The sequence below is a fragment of the Gymnodraco acuticeps genome, unplaced genomic scaffold (genome assembly GCF_902827175.1).
Source record: "Gymnodraco acuticeps unplaced genomic scaffold, fGymAcu1.1, whole genome shotgun sequence".
NCBI lineage: Eukaryota > Metazoa > Chordata > Actinopteri > Perciformes > Bathydraconidae > Gymnodraco > Gymnodraco acuticeps.
The window spans coordinates 1,529,616-1,557,026 of NW_022990125.1; the positions used below are offsets into that span (position 1 = coordinate 1,529,616).

General features: G+C 39.5%; 1 protein-coding gene across 1 annotated transcript in view; it reads left to right on the forward strand.

The window, feature by feature from the left end:
• Nucleotides 1–27,156, forward strand: part of mapk1 (mitogen-activated protein kinase 1) — a 38,431-nt gene extending 11,275 nt beyond the window's left edge. The window contains exons 2-8 of the mRNA XM_034216653.1: nt 5,359–5,541; nt 6,529–6,718; nt 7,816–7,932; nt 20,488–20,602; nt 21,041–21,172; nt 21,799–21,908; nt 22,032–27,156. Of these exons, the coding sequence (XP_034072544.1) occupies nt 5,359–5,541; nt 6,529–6,718; nt 7,816–7,932; nt 20,488–20,602; nt 21,041–21,172; nt 21,799–21,908; nt 22,032–22,148 (964 nt within the window). The 3' untranslated portion in view covers nt 22,149–27,156. The remainder of the gene's footprint in view (nt 1–5,358; nt 5,542–6,528; nt 6,719–7,815; nt 7,933–20,487; nt 20,603–21,040; nt 21,173–21,798; nt 21,909–22,031) is intronic.
• The last annotated feature ends 255 nt before the right edge of the window (nt 27,157–27,411 follow it).

The following is a 27,411-nucleotide window of genomic DNA, read 5'->3' on the forward strand; positions in this document are numbered from 1 at the left end:
AAGCATTTTGCACCCTATTTAGACAACATATTTATAGTGTTTCTATATTTATAAAAGGATTTTCTTTTAACCTATCATATATTAGGTTACATCTATTTAAAAGGCTAATTAGGCATGGATTTGATCTTTGCCTCAATGTATGCAAAACAAATGTGCTTTTCATTTATTGATACAGTTGTATATGGCAACTATTATGTCTTAATTGTAAAGACATTGTGCTTTTGAGTTTATATCATGCAGACAAAACAGTGTGCCTTGTCAAAAACAATTGGTAGAGCCAGCCTACTGTGTACCATTGACTGCTCTACACAAATTCTGTAGATGTTTTCGTGCCATAGCGTTTTTGCCCTGAATCATATTTTAGCTGTAGCTCCCCGCTGCTTTGTATGTGAGGGTATCTGCAGTTACATGGAGAGCTCACACACACACGCGCACACACACGTGCACACACATGCGCATACACACGCGCACACACACACGCACGCGCGCGCGCGCGCGCACACACACACACACACGCGCACACACACATTCCTCTCTCACAAGTTGAAAGGAAGGTCACTAATATTTCTCTCACAGAAGGTTGGCACACTTATGTTTACATTTGAGCCCCTACAACCCCCATCACTATAGCAACTCATTTTCTTATTTTGTCATACTGTGTGGGTGTTTTTCAGTCATGCCTGTCGTTTGTAATGTGTAGGAATAAAATAACTATTGGCTGAATATGTAAAAGATTAATCCTGGAGGTGCAGCTTTTTTTGGACAATCTCATTTTTTAAATTGCTCCAAATGGCAGCAGCTTGTTTGACAGCAGATGACTTAGAAATCAATTAAATCTTAGACACTGGAAGCGGTAATTAGCATTTCTTGGCAGTAGGCGGTGAGTTTTGGTGTGTCAGTTCCTGTTCACTGACAATGTCTAGCCAGATTGCGCAACCAACACAAGACTATAATATAAACTGTAATTTTTTTTGGAGTTTATAAGAAATGGTCTTGTATTCTTTAATTCATTTAAACCTCCATGTGCTGTTTTGATCTTAAATCCACTCATTTATCGTAATACCTACAGTGAATATGCAAGCAATAGTCAGAGAACTTAAAACATATTCATTTTCGCTTTTGTATTGAATTTATTACAGTAATGAAATGGCATGCAAGACGTAGTTTCAAACCTGTGTGGGGATTCAGAAAATCTCTACGCTGAGTAAATGTGGGAAGGTTTGCATAGCTATTAAGCCCGAAAAAAGAAACTGAAATGTAACAGTGGACATGTCTGTACCTGGAGTTGTGTGGAGGTGTTTCACCATGGGCACGGCCAACATTTTAGAGTGGAATTTAGCAATTGTTCTGCCGATTGTAAACACACAGTCATTTGTATACATGTCAAACAGTTTTTATTGCATTTAGCTTAAAATCATTAGTTTGGAAAGCTGTGTTTTGTACGACAATATCATCACTCTCAAACTCTTAAAACACACACACGTACACACACGCCCATCCTCAGCAGAGTGGGAAGAGGGAAATCCAATATCCCGAAAGAGCTTAGTGATCATTGAACAGGTTAATACATGTGTTGATGCAATTAAGTCAATGTTAAGCGTCATCCTTAAGCTGCTAAAAGTTAGATTTTACCCAAATGTTCTCCCCCCTAATGGCAAATGGCATGCTGGGATGTCTTTCTTGTTTGCATCGTATCAATCACAGGAGTTTTCAAGTTCTGTACTGTACTTTTCCTAGATTTTATTCTAGTTTCCTCATAAAAAGATAAGCAAATATTGTTTGTATTTGTTATCAAACGTTTGTGTGCAGTGATGTAAAATGTCTCCTGAGCTCTGTGCATTAACTTACTGCCCCTTTTTCTGAATCTTACGGAGCCCTGGAGGGTTCAAAGAGAGAAAAATAAATAAAACGAGGCCACGTTTTTGTGCGCACGAGATGTAATTCGTGGCCTCGATTTAAATAAAACAAGGCCACACTTTATTAATTTGTGCGCATGATATACTTTCTCGTGCGCATGATATACTTTCTCGTGCGCACGAGAAAGTTACCGGTGCTCCAAGTAGGAAGTGGAGCGCACAGGAGACAACCGTTTCATTGCAGACTGTTATGTTTATGTGGGGAAATGGCAGTGCATACATTATTTGAGATATATTTCAAACTCGGAGAAGTCTGCGAACCAGTCTGCCTTGATCTATGAATTAATGTCCGTGACTCTCACAGTATCTGCATCTGCACGCAGAGAGCTGTGTCTTTTACGCAGCGCCTTCACTGTGTTTACCTTCATTAGAACAGCTCAATTGAGATCAAGGTTGCTACGTTTTAACCACACGCACACGCACACGCACACGCACACACACACACACACACACACACACACACACACACACACACACACACATCGAACTGCCCAATTATTCCCCCTATTACTCGTTTTATGAAGGAGATGTCCGGTCATCAGGGTGCATGATGTGTAAATAACCCAATTTGTGTTCTGTGAAACTGAAAAGGATATGACATTGTTTTTGTTACTTTCGTTGCAGTTGTATATGTCTTAAATGTAATTTAGGTTAACTTCCTGTTTTATTTAGATGCTTTTATTTTGAAGGCGAGTTTACACTGTTGACAGGAAGTTGTTGTTGCTATGGAAACGTGAAATGCTACATGATGTGTTTGTGCTCTGCTCAGCTCAGTGGGGGTGTGTGTGTTCGGTGTATGTGTGTGTCCGACACCGGCATTTGTTTTCAAATGACCATGAACAGTAATTTACACACATCTGGCTAACTCCATATGTGTATTCCCAAGTGAAAGAAGATTGTTTAATCTTAATCTCGATGTAGGCTAGTGCTAAGTGCTGTCGGAGTGCACCGGAACGAACGCCACTATCATAATATCTTCTGAAAACAAATGCCCACACACACACACATTCACACACGCCCTGGCGACCGGACATCTTCTTCATAAAACTAATAATATGGCGTAATAATCGGGCAGTTCGATGTGTCTAATCATAAGAAAGCACGTATCCCGTGCGCTCAAATTAATAAAGCGTGGCCTCGTTTTATTTATATTGAGGCCACGAATTACATCTCGTGCGCACGAATTAATAAAACGTGGCCTCGTTTTATTTATTTTTCTCTCTATGAACCCTCCAGGGCTCCGTAGAATCTGGCTTTATTGTGATATCTGCAGGACTAAGGCATTGCATGCATGCAGACTTCCTATATAATTTCCTGTACATGTTCTGCTTTTCTGTATTGAAAATACAGATGGCAATATTGTGAAATAGTGCCCAGTTGTTCTTACCACTCTTTAAGATGATTTGTCAAATCACAGACACTACTGAGAGCGATTATTGGAAAAGAATATCTGCAATTAATTCACTTTTAATCAATACTTTGTAATATTGTTTCCTCTACGTACATGTAGTTAAGATTCAAAGTCAGTGCTCAGCCTTTCTGGTACTCATTAAAATCCTCAAATGTATATCTTGAACATTTCCAAAGAATAGAAAGTGGTTCACAGAAAGTACAATATACTAAAAATGAAATCATTGAATAAAATAAAAAAATGCTTTTTGCTAGGGATGCTCCGATCGATCAGCCGCCGATCGATGTCGGCCGCCGATCGATATCGGCCGACACTCACTCTCTACCGATCGATCGGTGCTCTCTAAAAATGACGATCGCGAGAGCCGATCGCATGACGTAAAATACATGACACTTTTCTCTGTGCGCGGCTAAACATGCTCGCCAAAATGGCTTCACCGGTCTGGCATTATTTTAAGGTGTCCGAAAAAGACAGTAAAATAGCGGTATGCAACGTGTGTGAAGCAGAAATCCTGCAGCTCCGCCCGCTGTGACGGACCGGTGAGCGGAGCAACACACAAGAGTTAGACCTATTTGATCTACCTCTGGAACTAGCTAAAGTTATAAATATGTTTATTCTTCACTGTCGGGTCACTCATTACTGGATCAGTGAGCTACATGAGATACTGACAGGCTGTCAGGAGAGGGAGAGAGGGGGAGAGAGGAAAAGAGAGCGCTTCCGCTCATTTCTCCCGTGTTATTATCCAAAGTTAATGTAAACTTGAATAATGTACTTCATTTGAATGTAATAATTATGTTGGTTTCTGTTTGTGGAAGCTCCAGTGAATGAGCCCCATTAACTGAGTTTTAAACATCACTTTAAATGGAAGATCCCCATAGGCCCCGCCCACTTGATCGGATCGACGATCGGTATCGGCCGATACTGATTCCGGCGATCGGCCCCAAAATTGGCGATCGGAGCATCCCTACTTTTTGCTTAATTACTCAGTCAATGGATTCCTCAGTAGGATTAAGTGAACAATTATGCACTACCAGATGTTATCTCATGCTTGATAGTTTAGTATAATTCAAAACATTTATTTGTAATTTACTGATTTATTTTGTATTTCCACAATGTTTTACAATGGACTGCATTTAAACATGTAATGGTGCTCATGGTCCATTCTACAGTAAAAATCTTTTTATTGTCTGATTTGCACAACACATCATACTCTGCACTTTTGTAGTATAGTGTTAAACGGAGTCGGAAACCACAATGAGGTGAGCTTATTCGATCAAGCTATTCATCTGGCATAGATCTGCGGTGTGCAGAGTGGCTTTATCCTGTGCAATGTCCTGTTTGGTAGCCAAGCAGAGATGGTCTCTAAACTCTACTGGCCTGTATCATCGTGGTAAACTCTCAGGTTTCAATACTTAAGTAGCTCAAATGTAGATCAACACTTTGTTCCACTCCTACATTACTGATTGTACTTGAATGTAACAGATGCAGCAGCCTCATTGTTTTCTGCTCCACACTATCAGAGGTGTATTGGAATTGTTAAGATACTGCTGAAGCAAACAGAACATTTCCTGCTGTTACCACTTTAAACGGCAACATTAAAAGCTTTCCACTGACAAACAACAGGAAGGAAGCAGCATTAGTCCCAGAGGTGGTGTCTACACAGCACGAAGGGATGTGAATTTTTATGTTCTTTCATGTCAGTGGATCATTTATTCCTTACTGCAGTTTGGACTTACCAGGCAGTTGCTCACATCGCAGCTCTGTGTGGTATCCTAACCATATAGAAAGTGGATGTATTGGCATTTATTGCTGCTATCAATCTTTTCTGTAGCAATGCTATTGGATATATGTAAGATGCACTTTGGCTAAACAAAAATCTGTTCAAAAGCACAAAACAGGAAGTTAAAGGTGGAGACACATGGGTGAAAATAAGTTTGGTAATGCTGTGTCTTTTGTAATGGCTCCTTTAGTATTCTTCTACTTAAAAATGATTGTCTAATGTGGGTTCTTTTTCTTTCTTTTTTTATCCAGCTCTGCCTATGAACGAGACAACAAGATACGTGTGGCCATTAAGAAGATCAGCCCTTTTGAGCACCAGACCTACTGCCAACGCACCCTGAGAGAGATCAAAATCCTTCTGCGCTTCAAACATGAAAACATCATCAGCATCAACGACATCATCCGCACACCTACCATTGACCAGATGAAGGACGTGTATCCTTTTACTTACACTTCTCATGGTTTGAATGTGTTTTGTTATTAATGTGCAGTTGAATTCAAAAGCTTTAGGCTTGTCCTTCACATCATAAATGGGTCTTTCTTTACATGTAAGGTTGTTGTTGGCATGCTAAAGTACTTGGAGTATTGGATGGTTTTATAGATAGTCATGATTTACTGCTACACCATTAGACACTACTTGGTCCTAAGCGGCAGCATTTGTGCTTGAATAAACGTTTTCTGTTGCACTTTATTACATAATAGCCACCTGTCGCCATATATTTGGCAGAGACAGTCTTCACTGTAGCCCGGCAGCAATAGAAGCTGCATACTTACTGTTTTATAATGCAGACATTTTACACTCTGCCTTATGTAAAGAAATGGATTTGACCAAACCCTGCATCTAACCAGCTCACTTATTGTTGCTTGCCAGATAAGATGAGAATTCACCCAAACAAAACAATTTTAAACTTGGCTTCAGTACATTCTAACTATACTTGCATGGCTCATTTACCCACCATGGGTAATTTTAGATTTGACTGAGTTGAGAGGTTGCCCACAAAACTATGCAAGTCAGCAGTTTGGCTTTTTTTAGTTGCACTGCCAGTCTGCAGGAACAACAACAAAAAAAGGATAATTGTCAAGCTACATGATGCAAAGCATTTCATTTTCTGTGCAATGCTTACAACATCCAATTTCAGTGTGGTGGTAAAACCTCCATTTTGTTGAGCTACTAGGGCTGGGCAGTAAAAATAAACTGTCGAACTCCAGAGGTAAGGAGGTGTCTGTATGAAGGAATTGATTTATCGTTTTATTCATGTTGATATGACAACAAAAAAATGATCATAATGTCAGTTTTTGTCACTTTACAGTTGATTGCCCAACGCTGAAACCTTGAGATGTTATTTTGCATGACTATGTGGAAATTATAAAACAAATTGCCCAGGTTTAAAATGAGAAGTTCTTTAACCTGGAACTGTGCAGATACATTGTCCAGGATCTCATGGAGACCGACCTGTACAAGCTCCTTAAGACTCAGCACCTGAGCAACGACCACATCTGCTACTTCCTCTACCAGATCCTAAGAGGGCTGAAGTACATCCACTCTGCCAACGTCCTGCACCGTGACCTGAAGCCCTCCAACCTTCTGCTCAACACCACCTGTGATCTCAAGGTAGTTGCTCAAAGACAAATGAACAGGAATCAAACTGAATGGGCTGATTTGAAAGCCTGTTTTAAGTCCCTGATTATACATATGTTGTTTCATATGTAATGCCAAAACCTACCAATTCAAGTCATATCATCCCAAACTTAATTTTGTCAGCGTAAAAAACCCTCTTATGGGAAGAATATAATGCTCACTATCAGGTTCATATTTGTATTTTTGATTTTGTTTACATGCTTTTAAGGTTAATAAAATGCAGTGTTTTAGAGCATGCCTTCTTAAGCCCCAATCCCAGAAAAGCACAGTGTGCTCTTATTGGTCAGTGTTTCCTGGCAATTTACATCGGCACTGTTGTGTTCTCTGCACTAAGGATGTCACAATACCAAAGTTATGAGTTTGATTTGATACCTGCCTATATCTTGATACCAAACCAATACCATTACCAACACCTCAACATCCCAAACAATTATTCAATAATAAATGACATAACATGTCACTTTTTGTATTTGTTCAAAAAAAGAGCAATCTAAGTTTATTGTTGTATCATATTTTGTTCATGCATATGAACATATTAGTATAAGATAGAGTTCACATCTCAGCAGTCTCCACCTCCAGATGTCACACTGTGTAGGTTTAATCCTTGCAGAGAAGAGTTGTTATTATGTTAAGACTTATTTTAGTGCCCTCTGGGAAGCAGTGGCGCCGTTTATTTGTCAAGGGCTTGTGAAAGGTGAGAACGGAAATGATTTAGACTATATTGCGTCTCCAATGACATGGACAAGGTTGAAATAATAGAGTTTAGATTTTTGTCATGGTTCAGGCCACACTATCTCTATTATTACCTTCTTAAGAATATGTGCACGTTTTGGCTACAGCACTTTAGTGCTATACAGTATTTCACCCTGAGAGTCTGCTTTGCTGATTAGCAATGACAACAAGAGCACATGACAGATATTAGTACAATATGTACCCCTCTTAAGTACAAAACAACAATTGCTCCGAAAATGTCCGTTTTGAGTTGTTACGAATTGACACCCATTTTATTTGTATCGTGTATCTGCTAATGCTTCATTCTTTCCCTGTCTTGTCACACATTGTTTCTGCAGATCTGTGACTTTGGTTTGGCACGTGTGGCTGATCCTGACCACGATCACACTGGGTTCCTAACAGAGTATGTAGCCACTCGTTGGTACAGAGCACCTGAGATCATGCTCAACTCCAAGGTGAGTTTCTTAGCCTGCCGATAAAATGTTAACTGTCAAGGATTAAAAGTTGAGTGAATGTTTTGGGTTTTTGCTTTGCACCTGAAAATAGGATCTGTAAAACCCAAATCCCTACTTTTAAGTTTCTAAAGTGAAGAGGAGGCGATTCAACTTTTTTTGCATTATGTCTGATTGGTTCTTTGAAAATCATTCAACTTGATGAATGATTCAACTTGAAAAACTGCGCATATTTATTTTCGGGAAAATATTCAGACTCAACTGGACAAGAAAAGGTTGTGCTTTTTTTATAGATAAAAAAAAATGAAAAGCTTTTGATGCAGTATACAATAAGGTTTAAATAAAAAAGTTATCCAAAGTCAAATGCTCATCAACTGTAATGAAATAGATAAAATCATACCTCACAGACAGACACAAACAATGTGTCGGTCTAGATCGATCAATCAATCAAAACTTTATTACAGAGTCAGGGTCCAGATAAAAGACAAGGCATTACATATAATAAATTACATACACAGCATAAAAAAAATTCATAGTTTAACAATAATTTAAATCAGTGTCCTACAAAGAGACAACTATATCAATGTCTCCACAGCTGCGATTGGTAGCGTGTAGCAGAGATGTTCACAAGTCTTTTTTTGCAAGTCCAAGTCAAGTCTCAAGTCTTTGGTCACGAGTCCAAGTCAAGTCTCAAGTCTTTGGTCACGAGTCCAAGTCAAGTCTCAAGTCTCTAAAAAATAAAAGTCTCATGTCTCTTCTGGTTGTAATAAGCCTTCTATTGTCTGCTGCTATCCAGTCTGTTAAGAATACTGCACAGCTATATCTAAGAAATTCAAAGCATTTACTGTATTATTATCACTCCTATATCTATTAGCATACAGTATCAGTACTGATTAGTTGTTTGTTATATGATCACTTTAAACAGGCTATTGCAATGCAATATGAGGAAAAACATCACACTTTAGCTAAATGCAAACAACTTATAAGCAAAACACTTCAGAATCAGAAATCAGTATCACAAATACTTTATTAATCCCCCGCAAGGAAACTGTGTTAAAAGTACTTAAGAGTAAACATTTGTTCTGTGCCATTTGCAACTAAAAAACTATTGCTGCAATATTATCTGAAATATACTGAACTGGTGATATTAAAACATGACCTGTTCCAAAAGAGATATCTACCATTAACACCATTTACCAGCCAAATGCTGGTAAATCATGCAAGTGGCTGGGTACTGTATGTTGCACGCACCAGCCACAAATAACAATGGCAATCTATTGAGTGGCTGGTAACATTTCAACATTCACTAGGCTAGCCATTTGGCCAGTGGACAAAAATGTTAAAATTTGACCTCTGCAACCGTATTGTTTAATTACACTGGGTCTCTAATGACATATTTTAAGTCTACTATAAATAAACATATTCCTCTATCCTCTCACTCAAACCCAGTGTAATGGTAACATGAGAAACCTGTAACATTAACGTTACGTGGTCAACAATAAACCTGTAACCTGCTTATAAACCGACAGATGTATTTATGTATGTAACTATGTATTTTTCTACGTTTAACGTTAGCCAGTAGATGGTGGCAGCGGAACGTAATGATTAACGTTACCGACCTTTTTTACGTCATGTCAAGAGTTGGATGTCAACGCCACTCAATGCAAACAAGTGTGACAAGCAAACATTCACTCATCTTTTCAAATATTCAGTTACAAAGCTAGTAGCAAGCTAAGTTAACATTACATAGCTGATGCTGAGCTAAACATGTTTGCTAACCGTCCATATGCGTTAATGTGACTGACCTCTCCGGGTGAGTTTTCAAGTGCCTGATGAAATTTGACGTTGATGCACCAGCATCCTTGATTTTAATATTGCAGACTTTGTAGTGTGCGCTCCTTTTGTTGGTGCCGCCGGCGTTTTGTTCGAAGTTTTTATAGTTGAACCTAATTACAAGCGGTACAGCTGCAGGTGTGCCGCCGGTCGGCATGGTGTTACCATAATGTTAATGTTAAAGGTGGGGTAGGTAAGTTTGAGAAACCGGCTCGAGATACACCTTTTGTTATATTCCATGGAATGCTCTTAACATCCCGATAGCCGGCCCGGCTAAAGTAACTGGATGGCCTACCTGCCTGTCAGCCTCCCATCGGGGCACAAACTTATCTCGTGCCCTCATTGGTCATGTGCGCGTTCGTGTGTGTTGGAGGAGGGGCTCTGTGAGGAAGTGGCAGATTTTCTCCGGTTGTGTATTTTCAAATTCTGGCGATCTCGAGCCGGTTTCTCAAACTTACCTACCCCACCTTTAATACGCCAAAAATAGAAAATACAATGATTGTTCACGAGTCCCAAAACACGAGTCCAAGTCGAGTCCGAAGTCTTTTGAGCAGGAGTCCAAGTCAAGTCTGAAGTCTCTGTGTGTGCGACTTAAGTGCGACTCGAGTCCGAGTCACAGACTCGAGTCCCCATCTCTGGCGTGTAGTACTATACCTTATGTTTGATAAGGCCAGGAGGATTTCATTATCAGAGTCATTAAGCCGGCAAATACATTTATACATGAGTTTTCTTAAAACAGCTTGTAGAGTATTGACTCCTGCAGCCACAAACATTTCACTTGCATTAGACCATCGAGGTCTCTTCAGCAATATTCTCATGGCATCATTATAAGCTACTTGAAGTTTCCGTAAACTTGCTTTTCTGTAGTTTGACCACAAATGTGCCGTATAGAGCGGTGTGCAATATGCTCTGAACAGAGACATCTTCACTCCATCTGTACATGCACTAAACTTACGTAGGAGAATGTTTGCTTGTGCATACATCATGCGGCATTGCCTATACATATCTTCATCATCTGTCATTTGTTCTGTAATAAAGTGTCCAAGATATTTTAACTTATTACAGACACTAAGATTAATATCAGACAATTTAAAATCAGGAAATTATCCTCTTTGGTTCTAAAGATCATGACCGCACTCTTACTGGCGTTGTATTTGATGTCATGTTCCACACCATACACAGAACAAACAGCAAGAAGCTGCTGAAGACCAGCGCTAGATGGACTCAGCACAACAAGATCATCTGCATACATAATATGGTTCACTAGAGTACTACCAATCATGCATCCAGTATTACAGGCTTTCAGTCGCTGAAGGCCCTGTCACACTGTCCCGAAATTGACACCCGATGGACACACGATAAAGGAAATGTTCAAATTCGGCTGTGATCGTAGCAACATCGGGCCATTCGTGAGGGCATCTTAAGCCATCGTATGACCGCCGGTGGAGTTTCTCAGGCTCCGGCAGCAACTTCGTGAGCGGCAACTTCGTAAGGCACTCGTGAGGGCATCTTGTCAAGTCGTGTCATCTTCATGTTATCATCGGTGCATTCACCCTCACTCTGATCGGGGCGAATGCCCGATGGCACCGATGATAACAAGATGCCCTCACGATGGGCACAATTGACACACAAATTCAACACGAAAATGAATCTTCGCAAGGTCCTTCGGCAATTTTTTGGCATGCCAAAGATTTTGCCCACCGCTCACGAAGTTGCTGCCGGAGCCTGAGAAACTCCACCGGCGTCATACGATGGCTTAAGATGCCCTCACGAATGGCCCGATGTTGCTACGATCACAGCCGAATTTGAACATTTCCTTTATCGTGTGTCCATCGGGTTGTTTTATTGCACAACAAAATCATGTAAATATATTATGTAAATAACCCAATTTGTGTTCTGTGAAACTAAAAAGGATATAATATATTATTTTGAAGGACAGTTGACAGGAAGTTGTTGTTGTTATGGAAACAACATTACGGAGAAAACGTAATATTTTCTACATATAGCGACGGATAAAGTAAAGAACAAAGTCTGAACATATCAGTACAGTATCATAGTACTGTAACATAATTGTTTTTGGTACTTTCATTGCAGTTGTATGTCTTAAATGTAATGTAAATGTTGCCTTCATGTGTGGTTCGGGGCCATCTTCGTGCGAAATTCACAATTCCATATTCGTGTGTCCATCGGGGTGTCAATTTCGGGACAGTGTGACAGGGCCTTTAGACAGATCATCAATATAAAGGTTAAAAAGAACTGGGGACATAATTCCACCTTGTCTGACACCATTGCTAACCCCAAATGGGGCTGAGACCCTATTGCCCCATTTTACTTGTATAGCCTGGTGGCCATACCAGTAGACCAGAATTCTCACAATGTATTTGGGCACCCCTCTTTGACTCAGTTTAACAAATAACTTCCTATGATTAACACGATCAAAGGCTTTAGAAGCATCAATGAAACACATAAGAACTGATGAGTTATTACCTCTATATTTGTTAACCATTTCCTTTAAGGCGTACACAAGTCAGTGCCATGTTTAGCCTTAAAGCCAAACTGGTTATCTGTTGAGTTAATAAAGTCATTTCATCTGTCCAGCAGAATTCTTTCTAGCACTTTTGACAGTATGCTGGCTAACGCTATGGGCCTATAGTTATCTAGGCCAGTGCTTCTCAAAGTGTCGTCCGCGGACCACTGGTGGTCCGTGAGCGCCCCCTAGTGGTCCGTGAGTATATTGGTAACATTTCACATTTGAAATAAATACATTTAAGTTTTCCGCACTTTCGCGCGAATAATTCCGCAATGGAGCGAGCTTAAGTTTCGATTGCATCATATAGCCCAGCGCAACACCTTCATCACACATGTTGCTACTTGTTTGTACAATTTTCAGGCGATTTGTAATCTGTTCTAGAAAAACGATGTGTTTTTGTATATTTGTGGAGTTAGGTGGTCCGCGAGTGTTTTTGTATTGGTTAAGTGGTCCTTGGTATGAAAAAGTTTGAGAAACACTGATCTAGGCTTCCCACTTTACCGGCTTTGTCCTTAATAACTGGCACTAACAGAACAGACAACATTGAGTTTGGTAACAAGCCATGACTCATAAAGGCCGTAAAGCAAATAGAAAGGAGAGGAGCTATCTTCATACTGGCATATTTAAGATGTTCAGCAGAAATATGATCTACACCACTTGCTTTGTTATCAGACAGCTTGTTTATAGCTTGGTACACCTCATGTGGCATTATCACCATTGAATCATTGCTATCAATATCATCTACCTTATACAGTTCACTTTGGACACAGTTGAATAAGGTACTATAATGCCGTCGCCATAACTCCGCAATATTGTCTGTTCCGGATGTTCCATCTACAGTGCATGGTAGAGATATTTTGCAGTTATTAATAACCCTCACTTCTTTCCAAAAATCAATAGCATTGTTACTTAGAAGCTTCTTAGCCATGGAATCGGCCCTCATAGCTTGCTCATTTTTACAGATGAAGCAAATAGCATACTTGTATCTTGCATTAGTAAGCTTCTTATACTCAAATACAGACCCTTGTCTGGGTCTGCCTGCCATAGCCCATGATTTAGTGCATTCACAGGCTTCAGCACGATATTCAGCTACATACTTATTACAGCCAGGCCTGATGTTGTGTGTTTTATTGTTATGTTTGTAGTAAGGCTTACTGCCTTCATACAGAGCACTTACTATATCATTGTACATGGAGTAGATATCACTCCTATGCTTTGCATCCTTACAATTAACATCACCACACATAATTGCATCTCAAGGTAGATGAATATTAGTTAAGGATGTACGCGTCTGAGCACAATAGGATGTAATGTCTTCCTTGTCTAGTTTTTCTGTTTGAACACTATGTACATTTCTGGTTAGCCCAGGTAGATGTTCGACATGTATTGAAATAGCAACAGGTATATGACCAGTCGTTGCTGTCCCATACAGAATGTTCATACACTCAAGTGAAGCATGCGCATCAGCTGTACTAATACAATGGTCAAGTCATGACGTAGTATGCCAGGCCTCACTAATGTAAGTATAACTATCTGCAGGCAAAAGCACCTTGCTTGACAATATAAAATTGTTATTGTGACAGAACTGAGCCATATGCTTGGCAAATAATGAGTTCCTGTGCGCGAAAAAAAGAAAAAGTTTTAACAACATTATTTATTGACTTTTCATTCCGGTATAATCATTTTGCGCAAAGATGGCACTGTTTGTCAGAGCACTTCATCCTTCTGGGATTTCATGAAGAACAGCTCCAACGCCTGTGTGTATGGGAATGCCTCTGGTGCTGGTCCATTAACTGCCAGTGTTTCCCACAGATCTGAAATATACTTTGGGGGGTGGTGGTAGCGGGGGGGGTTGAGGTGACGTGCAACAACATTAACCTTTCTGTTGGTCGCTTTGTTAGCAGACCCTTCACGCGATGGCAGAGCGAACAGGTACAGGTACAGGCAGGGTCCATAATGATAGCCCTATAGTTTAAATCTACTACCCACACATGAACATATGGAAATGGGTTACTATTTTAAAAAATAAATGTATTTATTAATGTATTTAGGAACCTATCCATGTGATTTTTAGTGGGGGTCGACCTCAAATCCTCTAGGGGGGTCCAGGGGCATGCCCCCCCGGTAAGATTTTATTTTTTATTTTGGAGTTAAATGCATCAATCTGGTGCATTTTGAGGGGAAAATAAAGAGACTAGATCTATGGAAACACCTATATTTAACAGAACTGTATACATTTCAATAATCATAAAATCAAGGCCATAACCAATAACATACCATTTCCAATATGAAAAAAACACTGAAACTTGTTTATTAATTTAGTTTTGGTTCATTTATAGTTGTGAGTGTGTCTGTGCTCCTGAATCAGCCTCTCCTGTCTCCCTCCTCTCCCCCTGCTCCTCTTTGAGGCAGCAGCAAAGACTAGTTTTCTCTCAACAAGTTTTAAAAGTGTATCTTACCTTTTTTCACCTAGTTAACTTTTTATTTATTTATTCATGCATATTTTACTAATCACATTACATTTAATTTAGCTGACGCTTTTATCCAAAGCGACTTATAATGACCGATTACAGGGACATTCTCCCTGGAGTAACTAAGGGCTAAGTGCCTTACTCAAGGGCACATTAGTGGTGGTGTTCCTGGCGGGATTTGAACTCACAGCCTTCCGATCTTCAGCCCACCTCACTATCCATTAGACCAATCACTACCCTCTCAAATGGAAATATGTGTTTACATAAATGGTGACCACACCGTTTGAGACCCACTGAGAACTTAGACTAAGTTAACTATCTAAACACTCAGAGAGTCCTTTACCTCACCTGAGCTGAGGTTATCCTGAGCTTGAATGACACACAGAGACCAATCAAGGGCTTTGATTTATGATCTGTATGACAGTGGCCATGTCGGCAGGCCACATCATGTGGACAGCCAGTCACCCTGTGTGAGGCAGGCCACTTAACAGGCCAGAAGGAGGCGAGATCAGAGCAAGGGAGCGAGGGATCATTGTCTACAAGTTAATCGATCGCAGATGGCGTCGTGGTCACGGACGAATAAAAAAAAAATATATTAAAAAAAAAACTTATAAAAAAAAAAAAAAAAAACTAAATGGGGCGCGAAATATACTTGGGCGGCCGTTAATATACCTGGGCGGCCCGCCCAAGTATAGTCTATGTGTGGGAAACCCTGTATACTCAGCAGTGTTTCCCATACATCGGTCCATTTGTGGCGGGCCGCCACAATTAAATATCGTCCGCCAATAGAATCAAATTCCGTGGGAAACACTGCTCAGTGTATATATATATATAAATAAATATATGTTTAGCATTTTTAATGTAGGTAGATCATTTTGACTTGGTCATTTTAAAAGTAGTTCCCAAGCTGAAAAAGTGTGGGCACCCCTGATATAAAACATTAGGGGTGTTGAAATTCATCGTTTCTACAATGTATCGCGATGCGGACGTGGACGATTCTGCATCGATGCAGTGACGGAACATAATCGATTATAGCGTAGTAACGTTGCTTCCTGATTTTCCGTCCGCGGCTTTACAATAAAAAACGTTTTCTGTCACTTTAATATCAAATTGGCCGTTGACGCAGAGATCAAGGAACAGACGTGACAGCGCCACAGCAACACCAAACACGGAGCAGTCTGCTTTATCCACCACCACAAGAACAACAGTCCAGAAGCAACAGCAGAATGACCCGCTCTGAATCAGTCTGTGTCGCTGCGGCTCAGACACATAGGGATTTATGTTTTTCAAAAATACTCGCGTTACAATCATGTCAGGTTTTTCATGGATTTAATTAAGTCTTGGATTGCAGAGTATGAATGTCCTCTTGCTATTTTCAGACGATATGTACGTGTGTAAAGTTTGTGAAGGCAGGAGGAAAAAAGCTTCCACGATCACCGTCTCCTCTCCGTTCCTCCAAACCCCGCCCCCCCCTGAAAATAATGAGTGACAGGCTGATAGTGACCCGATAGAAACTTATTATTCACTTAATCACTGATTGAGATATGATGAAGCTAACTTAATCTCCTACAATCTCCTCATCTCCCCCCCCCTGGCATCTGCGGTCTCCGAAGCCTGCCTACGTCAACCACCTCCCCCCCTTCAAGAAAGCATGTCCTTTACCCCCACCCTTCAACGACGCCCACCAAAATCGGCGAAGCAGAGACACGCACCATCTTCATCACCGTAATAAGGATGTGTGTGTACAAAACGCAACAAACTCTAACTGATATGTGTTAGGTCCAGGCTCAAGCCGGGGCCCTGCCTGCCTGTAGCTTTGCCGATATCTGTGTTGATAGGTAATAGATTAAGAGCGGTGAATCAGCTTAGAAATAGGAAGTGCTCAAACGTTTGTGTGAGTTTATCAAATTTAGCAGTGATTCCATGTCAGCCACAGCTTGTCACAAAAAGAAAATCTTACTGATAGTGTATTTAACAAACTTAAACTAGCTTTATTAAATGGCAGGTCTTTGCCAGGAAAAACATTTTTAATCAATGATTTTATCACTGAGCACAATCTCGATTTTATGTTTTTAACGGAAACTTGGATTGAACAAAATAACAGTGCAGCTGTTCTTATCAAATCAACCCCTCCCAACTTTAGTTTTATGAGTCAGGAAAGAATGCATAAGAGAGGAGGTGGAGTTTCTATTTTGTTCAAGGATTCCATTCAATACCGGAAGACATCTTATGGGAAGTTTGCTTCTTTTGAATATGTGGCCCTTCAGCTGAAATGCTCCTCTCGAGCTCTGTTCCTAAATATCTATAGACCACCCAAATACTGTGCAAGCTTTTTTGATGACTTTACTGAACTGCTGTCTATAGTGTGTATTGACTTTGACCGTCTAGTCATTGTTGGTGATTTTAACATCCATGTTGACAACCCCCAGGACAGAGGGGAAAAAGAACTGTTTTGTGTTCTTGATAGCTATGGACTGACTCAGCATGTGACGGAGCCCACGCACAATAAGGGGCACACTCTGGACTTAATTATCTCAAAGGGTCTGAATATCTCTAAGGTTGTGGTGACTGATGTTGCACTCTCTGATCATTCCTGTTTTCTTTGAGAGCTCTATTTCTGCTCACAAAAATGTTCAAAAAGAGGTAACCACAAAGCGATATTTAACTGAAAAACTAGGGAAATGTTTACTCAGAATTTTTCACTTGCCCCTGCTAACATCTCAGTAAATTAGCTAGTAGATCATTTTAATTAAAATAATTAAAAATGTTATAGATGCCATTGCTCCAACTAAGGTAAAGGAAGTGACTGGCAAGAAAATATCTTCATGGATAAAGGCCATGACCGTGAAAACAGAACAAAGAGAGTGTTGAAAAGCTGAACGTAGGTGGCGAAAAACAAATCTCCAGGTTCATTTTGAAATCTATAAAGAGAGACTTGGCCTTTATAATTTCGAATTGAAAAACGCACGACAGTCTTTCTTCTCTGACATCATACCAAAAACACTGCACGTGCCTTGTTTGCTACCGTTGACAGACTAACTAACCCCCCAGTGTCAGTAGCCTCTGAATTCCTATCCACCAGGGCATGCAATGACTTTGCCTCCTTCTTCACTGACAAAATTCAGAACATCAGACAAGCAGTCAGTGCCTCTGTATCATGTACAGCAAATGTGTTGTCCCTATGTCCACCTAATATCAATTCAAACACCATGACTCAATTCCATCAGATTAATGAGAAAAACCTAGAGGACATTATACAACTTCTGAAATCCTCCTCTTGCTGCCTTGATATTATTCCAACAGGATTTTTAAAACATGTTTTTCATTGCATGGCCTCAGATCTACTTCACATAGTAAACAAGTCTCTTTACTCAGGTGTTTTTCCACAGGCCCTGAAAACTGCAGTCATTAAACCCTCTTAAAAAAGAATAATCTAGACGCTTCAGTAATGAACAATTACAGGCCCATATCAAACCTCCCATTTCTATGTAAAATCATTGAAAAAGTTGTTTTTCAACAGTTGAGTAATTTCTTGCATTTAAATAACTGTTTCGATGTGTTTCCATTCAGGCTTTCGTCCTAACCACAGCACTGAGACTGCTCTTGTAAAGGTCTTCAATGACATCCACTTAAACACAGACAGTGGCAGAACCTCAGTGTTAGTATTATTAGATCTCAGTGCTGCGTTTGACACTGTTGACCACAACATATTACTAGACCGACTAGAAAACAGGGTGGGACTTTCGGCAACAGTTCTAAATTGGTTTGAATCCTACTTAAAGGACAGAAAACAACGTTGTTCCTATAGGTAAATACACATCTGAGTTGACAAATATGACATGTGGGGTACCTCAAGGCTCCATCTTGGGGCCTCTTCTCTTTAACATCTACATGCTACCACTGGCTCAGATAATGAAAAACAACAAAATAAGTTACCATAGCTATGCGGATGACACACACATTTACATAACAATTTCACCAGGAGACTATGCTCCAATTCAAACACTGAGTAAGTGCATTGAACAAATCAATGACTGGATGTGTCAGAACTATCTCCAATTAAACAAAGATAAAACTGAGGTAATGGTTTTTGGAGCCAAGGCAGAACGTTTAAAAGTTAGCACTGAGCTTCAGCCTGCAATGTTCAAAACAACAGATGAAGCCAGAAATCTAGGTGTAGTCATGGACTCTGACCTGAGTTTCAACAGTCACATTAAAACAGTTACTAAATCAGCCTACTATCACCTAAAGAACATATCTAGGATTAAAAGACTAATGTCACAGCAGGATTTGGAAAAACTTGTCCATGCTTTTATCTTCAGTAGACTGGACTACTGTAATGGTGTTTTCACAGGTCTCACTAAAACATTTATTAGAAAGCTGCAGCTAATTCAGAACGCCGCTGCTCGAATCCTCACTAACACTAAGAAAGTGGATCACATCACTCGAGTTCTGAAGTCTTTACACTGGCTTCCTGTGTGTCAAAGAATTGATTTCAAAATAATGCTGCTGGTTTATAAAGCTTTGAATGGTTTAGGCCCAAAATAAGTTTCTGACCTCCTGCTAAATTATGAACATCCAGATCTCTCAGGTCTTCAGGGACTGGTCAGCTTTCTGTCCCCAGAGTCAGAACTAAACATGGAGAAGCAGCGTTCAGTTATTATGCTCCAAATATCTGGAACAAACTCCCAGAAACCTGCAGGTCCGCTACAACTCTGACTACTTTAAATCCAGGCTGAAGACTTTTCTTTTTGTCGCTGCTTTTAATTGAACTATTCACATCTTAAACTGCACTGTAACTTTTATCCATGTATTTTTTCTTTTAATGTTTATTTTTTTTCTTTTTAATGACATTGCCATTTTCTTAATGTCTTTCATTTTTTGTAAAGCATTTTGAATTGCCTTGTGTTGAAAGGTGCTATATAAATAAACTTGCCTTGCCTTGCAATCATGGGATTTATGTAACAGTAAGACAGAGAATGTAAGTGTGCACCCACATGCAGTATTTGAGTTTGTATATGCTGTTGTAAATGCTCCTGTTGTCTGCTGTGTTCAGACTCAAGTCATGTTTGTGATGCCACATTCAGGACATTCAGTGTCCTTTTTTTAACAGAAGACCGTTGCTAGAAGCTGCAGCTAGACTGCAGAAGCATTCGTTTTTTGTTTTTGAGGATGGAACAATTTCACACACAGATAGAGGGATGCTAGAGCTATACAATTGATTTATTTTTGGTTTATAAATTAATGTCAAGACATTTATGTTATTGATTTCTGAAGCACTTTCTAAATAATAAAAAGAGAGTTCATATGTATTTACTGCATGTATGCATTGATGAAAAATAAGCCATGTGCAGTAATATAGAAAATTGAGGATGCAACGCATTGGTATGAATCGTGATGCATCATGATGCATCGGGATATCGAATCGTTGACAGGATAATCGTAATCGAATCGAATCATGAGACCAGTAAATGCACAGCCCTATAAAACATGCTGTCATGTGCTGCAATCATGCTTCAATTGTGCTTATAGGATTACATTAATGTCATTCTGTCTGTGCTTATGTGCTCTCTGTATGTTTTATTTTAATGCAATGAGCCTCCAAGGGACTGCAGATTTGAAATTAGCCTTCATGGCTAAATCTGGCATATTTTACAGTCCACCAATAAATGCTATTTTAACTTTAAATATATGTTAGTCATTACATTTTTCTCTCACTCTCAGGGCTACACTAAGTCCATAGACATCTGGTCAGTGGGCTGCATTCTGGCCGAGATGTTGTCCAACAGGCCAATCTTTCCTGGGAAGCACTACTTGGATCAGCTCAACCATATTTTGGGTAATTATTGTTTTTATTTTCAGTGTTTTTAGGACAAGTGTTTCAACGTTGTTGTTTTAAAATGTCTACGAACCCAGCAGAACTTCTCTGGGTTATCATTTTAGCCCTAATATTGTCAGTACATTTTAGGTTAACGATGCTTGGCTATTGGTCAGGGGAAAAAAACCTGAATTAGCAGCCCTAGTCTGAATAGTTCACACTTAGTTACCAATAGCTTCCGGGTGCCACTCCATAGATTTTGTAGCTGTTAATATTCAATAATTTAGCTGTACTTTTTGGTGCTAGACCACATATTGCTTGTCCCATCTGTCCTTTTGTGTTTCCTTCAGACTATTAAGTACTCAAAACTTTAAGCAAGGGCTGTTTTAATGTAGCAGTTTAACTGAGATTTGTGAACTGAAACAAAGAGTTATTTTCTAAATCTTCTTTGTTCTTCAGGAATCCTGGGCTCTCCCTCTCAGGAGGATCTCAACTGCATCATCAACATTAAGGCCAGGAACTATCTTTTGTCGCTGCCTTTACGCTGCAAAGTGCCGTGGAACCGCCTCTTCCCCAACGCTGATCCCAAAGGTGAGAGCCAGGGCAAACTTGTAATTGCTTAAAACGTTGCCTCTGATCATGGAATTACTAGAATTGTAATTAAGAAAAGAATATTTACCCACTACTAGCACAGCAGTCTGGCAAAACAAGTGGCAACGTTTGGAGATGGGAAACTAGAGGCATTGATTGTGGTTTCAAGGTACAAAACTACAATATATGAAGATTATTGAGATTTTAAACATGCAGAAGCTGAAGAAATAAACTCTCAGGAAGCTCAGAATTTAGTTAAAATAGCTATACTTTGTAAATGAGTGAAAGTAAGTCTCTTAGTTATATACTTGGTAATAATATGATAACCATTTAGCGCTTAATGGTGCCCTCTAGTGGGCTAGCATTGATGTTTCAGATGAGATAAACCTTTATTAATACCAGAGGGGAAAAGTGATTTTTTTTATATGGGGGTCAAGCCTTTGTTGTTTGTGGCGCCTTGGTCACAGGAGTGTCCGAGGTTTAGGGGCCTCTTCCTGCTCCCCTAGTGTTCCACCACTGGCTCTTTGGTCTTGCTAATGTTGATCTGGAGGTGCCTGTTTTTACACAACCCTACAAAGCTCTCCACCAGGAGAACTGAATCAAGCGTTCTCCTCTTTGTGCTGCAGCTCTGGACCTGTTGGACAAGATGTTGACCTTTAACCCTCACAAGAGGATCGAGGTGGAGGAGGCCCTGGCGCACCCTTACCTGGAGCAGTATTACGACCCAACAGATGAGGTGAGAAAGTCGTCAGTTTGTGCTATATAGGACTATCGGAATGAGGACACTTAATCTTGTGTTTACCACAATGTAAGTTTGTTGGCGTCTGTATCACCCTGTCCTCTCCAACTCCCTGTGTAGCCTGTTGCCGAGGCCCCATTCAAGTTTGACATGGAGCTGGATGACCTACCCAAAGAGACACTGAAGGATCTCATCTTTCAAGAAACTGCACGTTTCCAGCTCGCATTTAGGTCCTAACATCTCAAACAGGTGAGTCTACATCCCATGCAATCAAGTTTATAACCTGAACACGTACATAAAGAGAGAGGGGCAGTGTGTAAAACTACAGGTGCATTACACAATTGCAATTAGCTACATTAAAGTCTTGAAACATTCAACTTTTAAAAGTGTGACAGTCCTCGCCTCTGCTTCAAAAAGGTAGCACAGTTGAGGGTCCATCAGGAGAACTATTTGAAACACTAATACTGCAGGTGAGTGGTGTTACAGCTTTAACAACTACTGTTTTAATATGTGTTTCATTTTACAACTCAACACTCAAGTGCTAAAGTGAGGATCTTGCATCACAGTATAATATAGATTTAAATGTTGCTTTTATAAAGTGTAAAATGTAAGTTTTCATGAAGATAAAGGCACTTTAAAAGTACACCATTAAGTATAATAGATGTTTTTCTGCTTCTAATTCAGTTCAATTTCAGTCTAATTTGTTTTTTGGAGTCAGAAATTTAATAACCCTCAGGTAACTATGGACCATTTTAAGGAAACAAAAATGATGGAGAATTGATTCGGAAGCCTCAGAGATGTTTATGGCATTTAATCTGCACTCGCAAAAATATGAAAAATGTTCCAATGTAGCTATATTACCATGCATTGTGGCTTTTTTTAATGTAAAAAAAAAAAGGTAAAAGTATTTTAAAATAAAATGTCACTTGAGCAAAAGCGATAGGAGATGCCCACCCATTCTCTGCTAACCACCAGCTGCTCCCTGACGGGCCTCTTTTTGTGATAATAACCGTCCTTGCTGCCTTTTACAGCATATCATTCACCGTGTGTCAGCGTATGTAATTACTGTGTTTCCTGTGCAGCAATTCGATGCATAACAAAAGTCTACTGAAAAGCAATAGAGTGTGACATCTCCTTAATTAGAGCAGCACAAAGCTGCTCTGCAAAGGCAACAGTTTGATTGTTTGTGCAACTTTAAAATGTATTTTCAAACCCAATGCTCTTATGTCAGTATCTGTAATATGTTCTTGTATCTCAAATGCTGAACTATTACATTGCCCCTTAATGGGATCAAAGTAGAAGCAGAAGGTGATTTGACATTTATTTCAAATATAAAATACCTGTTAATGGTTTATTAAAGAAATGGAATATTCTTGCTGGCAAGAACACCTACTTCATAGTTGAAGGTTGCGACTCTAAAAGGTTCAGAAGCAAGGCCCAGTATCATATTTAATACGCAGAGGCAATACATAGTGCATTTTCAGATGAAACAACACCAGCAAATGCTATTGCAACCATTTAAAATAAACACAATTGGAAACACAAATACCAGATGGGAAATGTATATTTTTAATAATGTTCTCTCATGCTTTGCTTCCGCTTATTACGCTGCTACTTAGTACATTTTGATTTATAAATGACCGTATTGCTTCCCCTAAAACAAAACATAACTTAAAGTGACGCCAGCACTGATCGAGGTTTTCTGCTCCCAAACTTTCATGTTCACTTTTTTTCCAGAGCCCATACCATGTTCCCTTTACTGTTTGATTCCTGTCTGTCTTCCTCTGTGGAGTTCTCTGTCCTACAGCTCTCTAAGTCATATCACTTCTTTCCTTCCCTTTCAACTGTTATCTTGTTCCTCCTCTCTTTTTCTTTTCTTACTGGGGGCAGTTTATCCATCTTGTATCCAAAGTATCAAAATCAATATTCAAAAGATATTCCACAGGCTGTCCTGATCATGGAGTTTATTTTGCCATCGCTGACATTCAATCCGGACTTTTTTCTGTGGATTGATATGACTGCACATGGCCCCTTTATCAGATGTCCTAGGCAGTGGTCTTCTGTCCAAAAAGAGCCAGACTGCTGAATGTCTAATGTGAACAATCAGAATTGAGTATTGAACTAAGCCGTATAATAATTTCCGTTAACAATCTAACCGTTTTTTTCTCCTCCCAGACTGTTTTCTGGCACTGGCTCCTGCGTGGCCACCTCCTACCTCCACACTGTTGCTGTGATGGTTTATTTTTTTTCTGGGTTTTATTTTCCTCTCCTGTCGTCCACATCACCCACCCCCCTTGGGTCTCACTCGTCAAGTCCCACTCTGCTCAGGAATGGCGTCAGGAATCAACCAATCAATCATTCTCTTCTCTCCTTCTCTCTCTCTCTCTCTGTCTCTGTCTCTGTCTTTGTCTTTGGGGTGAGAGGACACTGTTGAGGTTTACATCACGGCTTACAGTTTTGGGGGTGATTTGTGTTTAAGCCAAGATAACAATTGTTTTTGTGTTGTCTCAAGGGTGTTGGCTCTGGCTATACCTTTCCAAGACCTTTTATGTCCAGTGGAATGAGCGTGATACACAAGCTGTTTGTGTTTATTTGGTGCGACTGTCCTGATGGTCACTCTGCGTTCATTGCAAGAACAAACAGTATATCACTTATAAGAATCATTCAGCATAAAAAAGGGGTCTTTTGAATTTTCTAACCTTTGTTTAAAGGGATACATTTGATCTCTATCTTTGACCCTCTTTATCTTTTTGCTGAATTAAATCAACTGATTTATGCAATGAAATAACATAATCAGCGACTTAAACAGGCCAAAAGCCATGACTTGGTGTTGATGAGGATCTATATTTTAATAAAGACCTATTTCATCCTCAACACTCACTAGGCCCAAATGGCAAATATATATATACATAAAATATATAGCCCAAGAGTCTTAAGATAGTTAAGAGTGAGGATCGAAGGTGAATCAGATGCATTTATAACCAATAATGTTTCCTTTTCTTTTTTTTTTTCATCAAACACGAACAAAAAATGCCCATCTTCATTTCTCATTGGCTTTGATACAATTTCAGGGGTTGTGTATAAATGCACATATTACAAGTGCATTGAAAGATTTTCACCATCAATTTCTGCCTTAGCCACGAGCAACCTAAAGGAAATGTCTGTTTATATCATACGAGTCTGTATGTACAGTATGATGTTTTTCACATGGGAGAACATTTTCCGCGCTCAGACAACAACGCAGAACTTATCACAGAACTTGTTTTTGTCTGGAGGAAATGTTGTTGTGCCTCGTCTTTCTTTCTGTTACATGTTTTCTTTTCTCTTCGTCTCCATTCTGTTAATTCCTCTCTCGCAAGCCTTGTTAGAATAATACTGTGCCCTTTGCATGACTGTTATAAGCTCTGTAAACAAAGACAACGATGTTAAGTGCCACACCAGCCAAGGGGACAGCGCCCGGCTCTTTCTGTTCCACCTTTTGTGGTATGTCACACTTTCCAATCCACATGGTGCTTTTTGTCCTGTATCCTTTTTTAGCTTTAGCATTTTCTGTGTTTATGTAACTTCCATTTACAGGTTATAGACTCCTCGTTTTCTAGCCAAACTCCATCCTGCATGCTGAGGTGTCTTGTTTGTGGTTGCAAAAATAGGAGAATAACCATATTACTGTACTTATGCCAACCACACAAAAACCACAAAACAAGTTTCCCAAACGGGACAAATGGGATCCAGGCATGGTACAGTTGAAAAAATACTCAAACATAACAGATCGGGTTTTCCCATTTAGTCTGTTGTGACTTTTGTTTGCGTTGAATTGCACATGTTCAGGCTGATAACAGTTGGCAGGTCAGTAACTGCTGACAAACGCATTTCAGCCAAAAAAAACAGCAGAAGTCAAGGCCACATTTTTCTGTTTTGTCAGTTACCGCTGATTAAAGACTGTTGAATATAAGATTTTTATTTTAAGCAAAGATCAAAGTCTAAATATATGTGGCGAAAAACAACCAACCATGTCATTTAATCTGAGTAGCACTGCAGCGTCATTTAGAGGTGCGTCTCAAGCATATATACTAGTTTCATGGTACACCTAGCCCTTTGTCTGCTACAGCACGCAGCACATTTAGTGCTGTGTAAGTGATTTAATGAATGAAACAAAGAACTATTAATCACGACACTAAAAACGTCTCAAAGTAGATTGAAGTTCAAATCGACTAAAAGGATTCTTCAGGAATGCTGGCACTTAAAGTAAGAAATTAGAGTTAATTATAAAATAAGACAATTTCATAACTAGCTCTGCTTCAGCATTGTCATATATCATTTTGTGAAGTATTAAAGGTCTCATACATTCTAGAGTCATACACATATTTCTCTAAGGGCAGAGCTGCTCTGTGTTGAAATAAATCAGTTTTTTTCTTTTAATTGTTCTGGCTCAATAATAATAGACTGAATTGAAGGAAGGGGCTTAGCGTGGAGGCTCTGCTGAAATGCACTCAAGCCATAACTGGTCTTCAGACCACATCCAGCAGTGATGTCACACTGTACCGGACACACCGTATGAGTACACCTCTACATCACTGCAGCCAGGGGGTTTTCAGAGGTTAAGAAAGTGAGACTTCAGATATCTGTAATGATCATAAAGCAAGATGGCCTCGCATGCTGACATAACAGATGTGTTACAAAGCTTTGTACTGCAAAGAACTATGTAGTATGGCCTCTAATTACACGTAAATAGGAGACAGGGTTAAATAGAGTTACAACAAACTATTATTATCCACCCGCCGATCCGACTATTTATTACACGATTGGTCAAAAAAAAAATTCAGATAATCTTTCCTGATATTGTTTTTTTCTTTATCTCACCAACAGTTGAAAACATGGAGATATGAAGTAAATTTGATGATATGAAAACTTGCAAATGTTCGTATTTTACCCTAAAATACCAAACCCTTGATCAGAACCTTTAAAGATTAAGTCATCAGCTGATGCTTGAATCCCTGTAGTGTCTGAATTGGTCCACACAATTGCGACAATACCACAACCTAAATTCTTAAGGTCAGAACGAAGGTTAGATTCAAAATCGTGCAATATTTGTAAGTTTAAAGTTATTAACAAATGACATCCTGTTGAGGAAATTCCTCTGAACCACATGAAACTCATCTGAAAAAAACTGTCTATAACTTTATTTGTATTTTGTGTCCTATAATAAGTGCACAATACACAGGGAGCTTTGAAGAAAATATTAGGACACAACAGACCTGCAAAAATAAAGTGTACCAGAAACATTCATACAAACTTAAGTATTACAAAAAAATATCAGTTTACTCTTCCTCACACAAACAAAAAACGTGTTTCCATCGACAGATTTAACCAATCTGAAGACGTAATAAAAGAAAATACAAAAACTCCATTGCAGAAATGACCGTTTTGGCACTCTCAAACTTCCCCTGTACACTCACTGAACACACCGTCTGCCACAGGATGATTCATGCACTTCTACAGT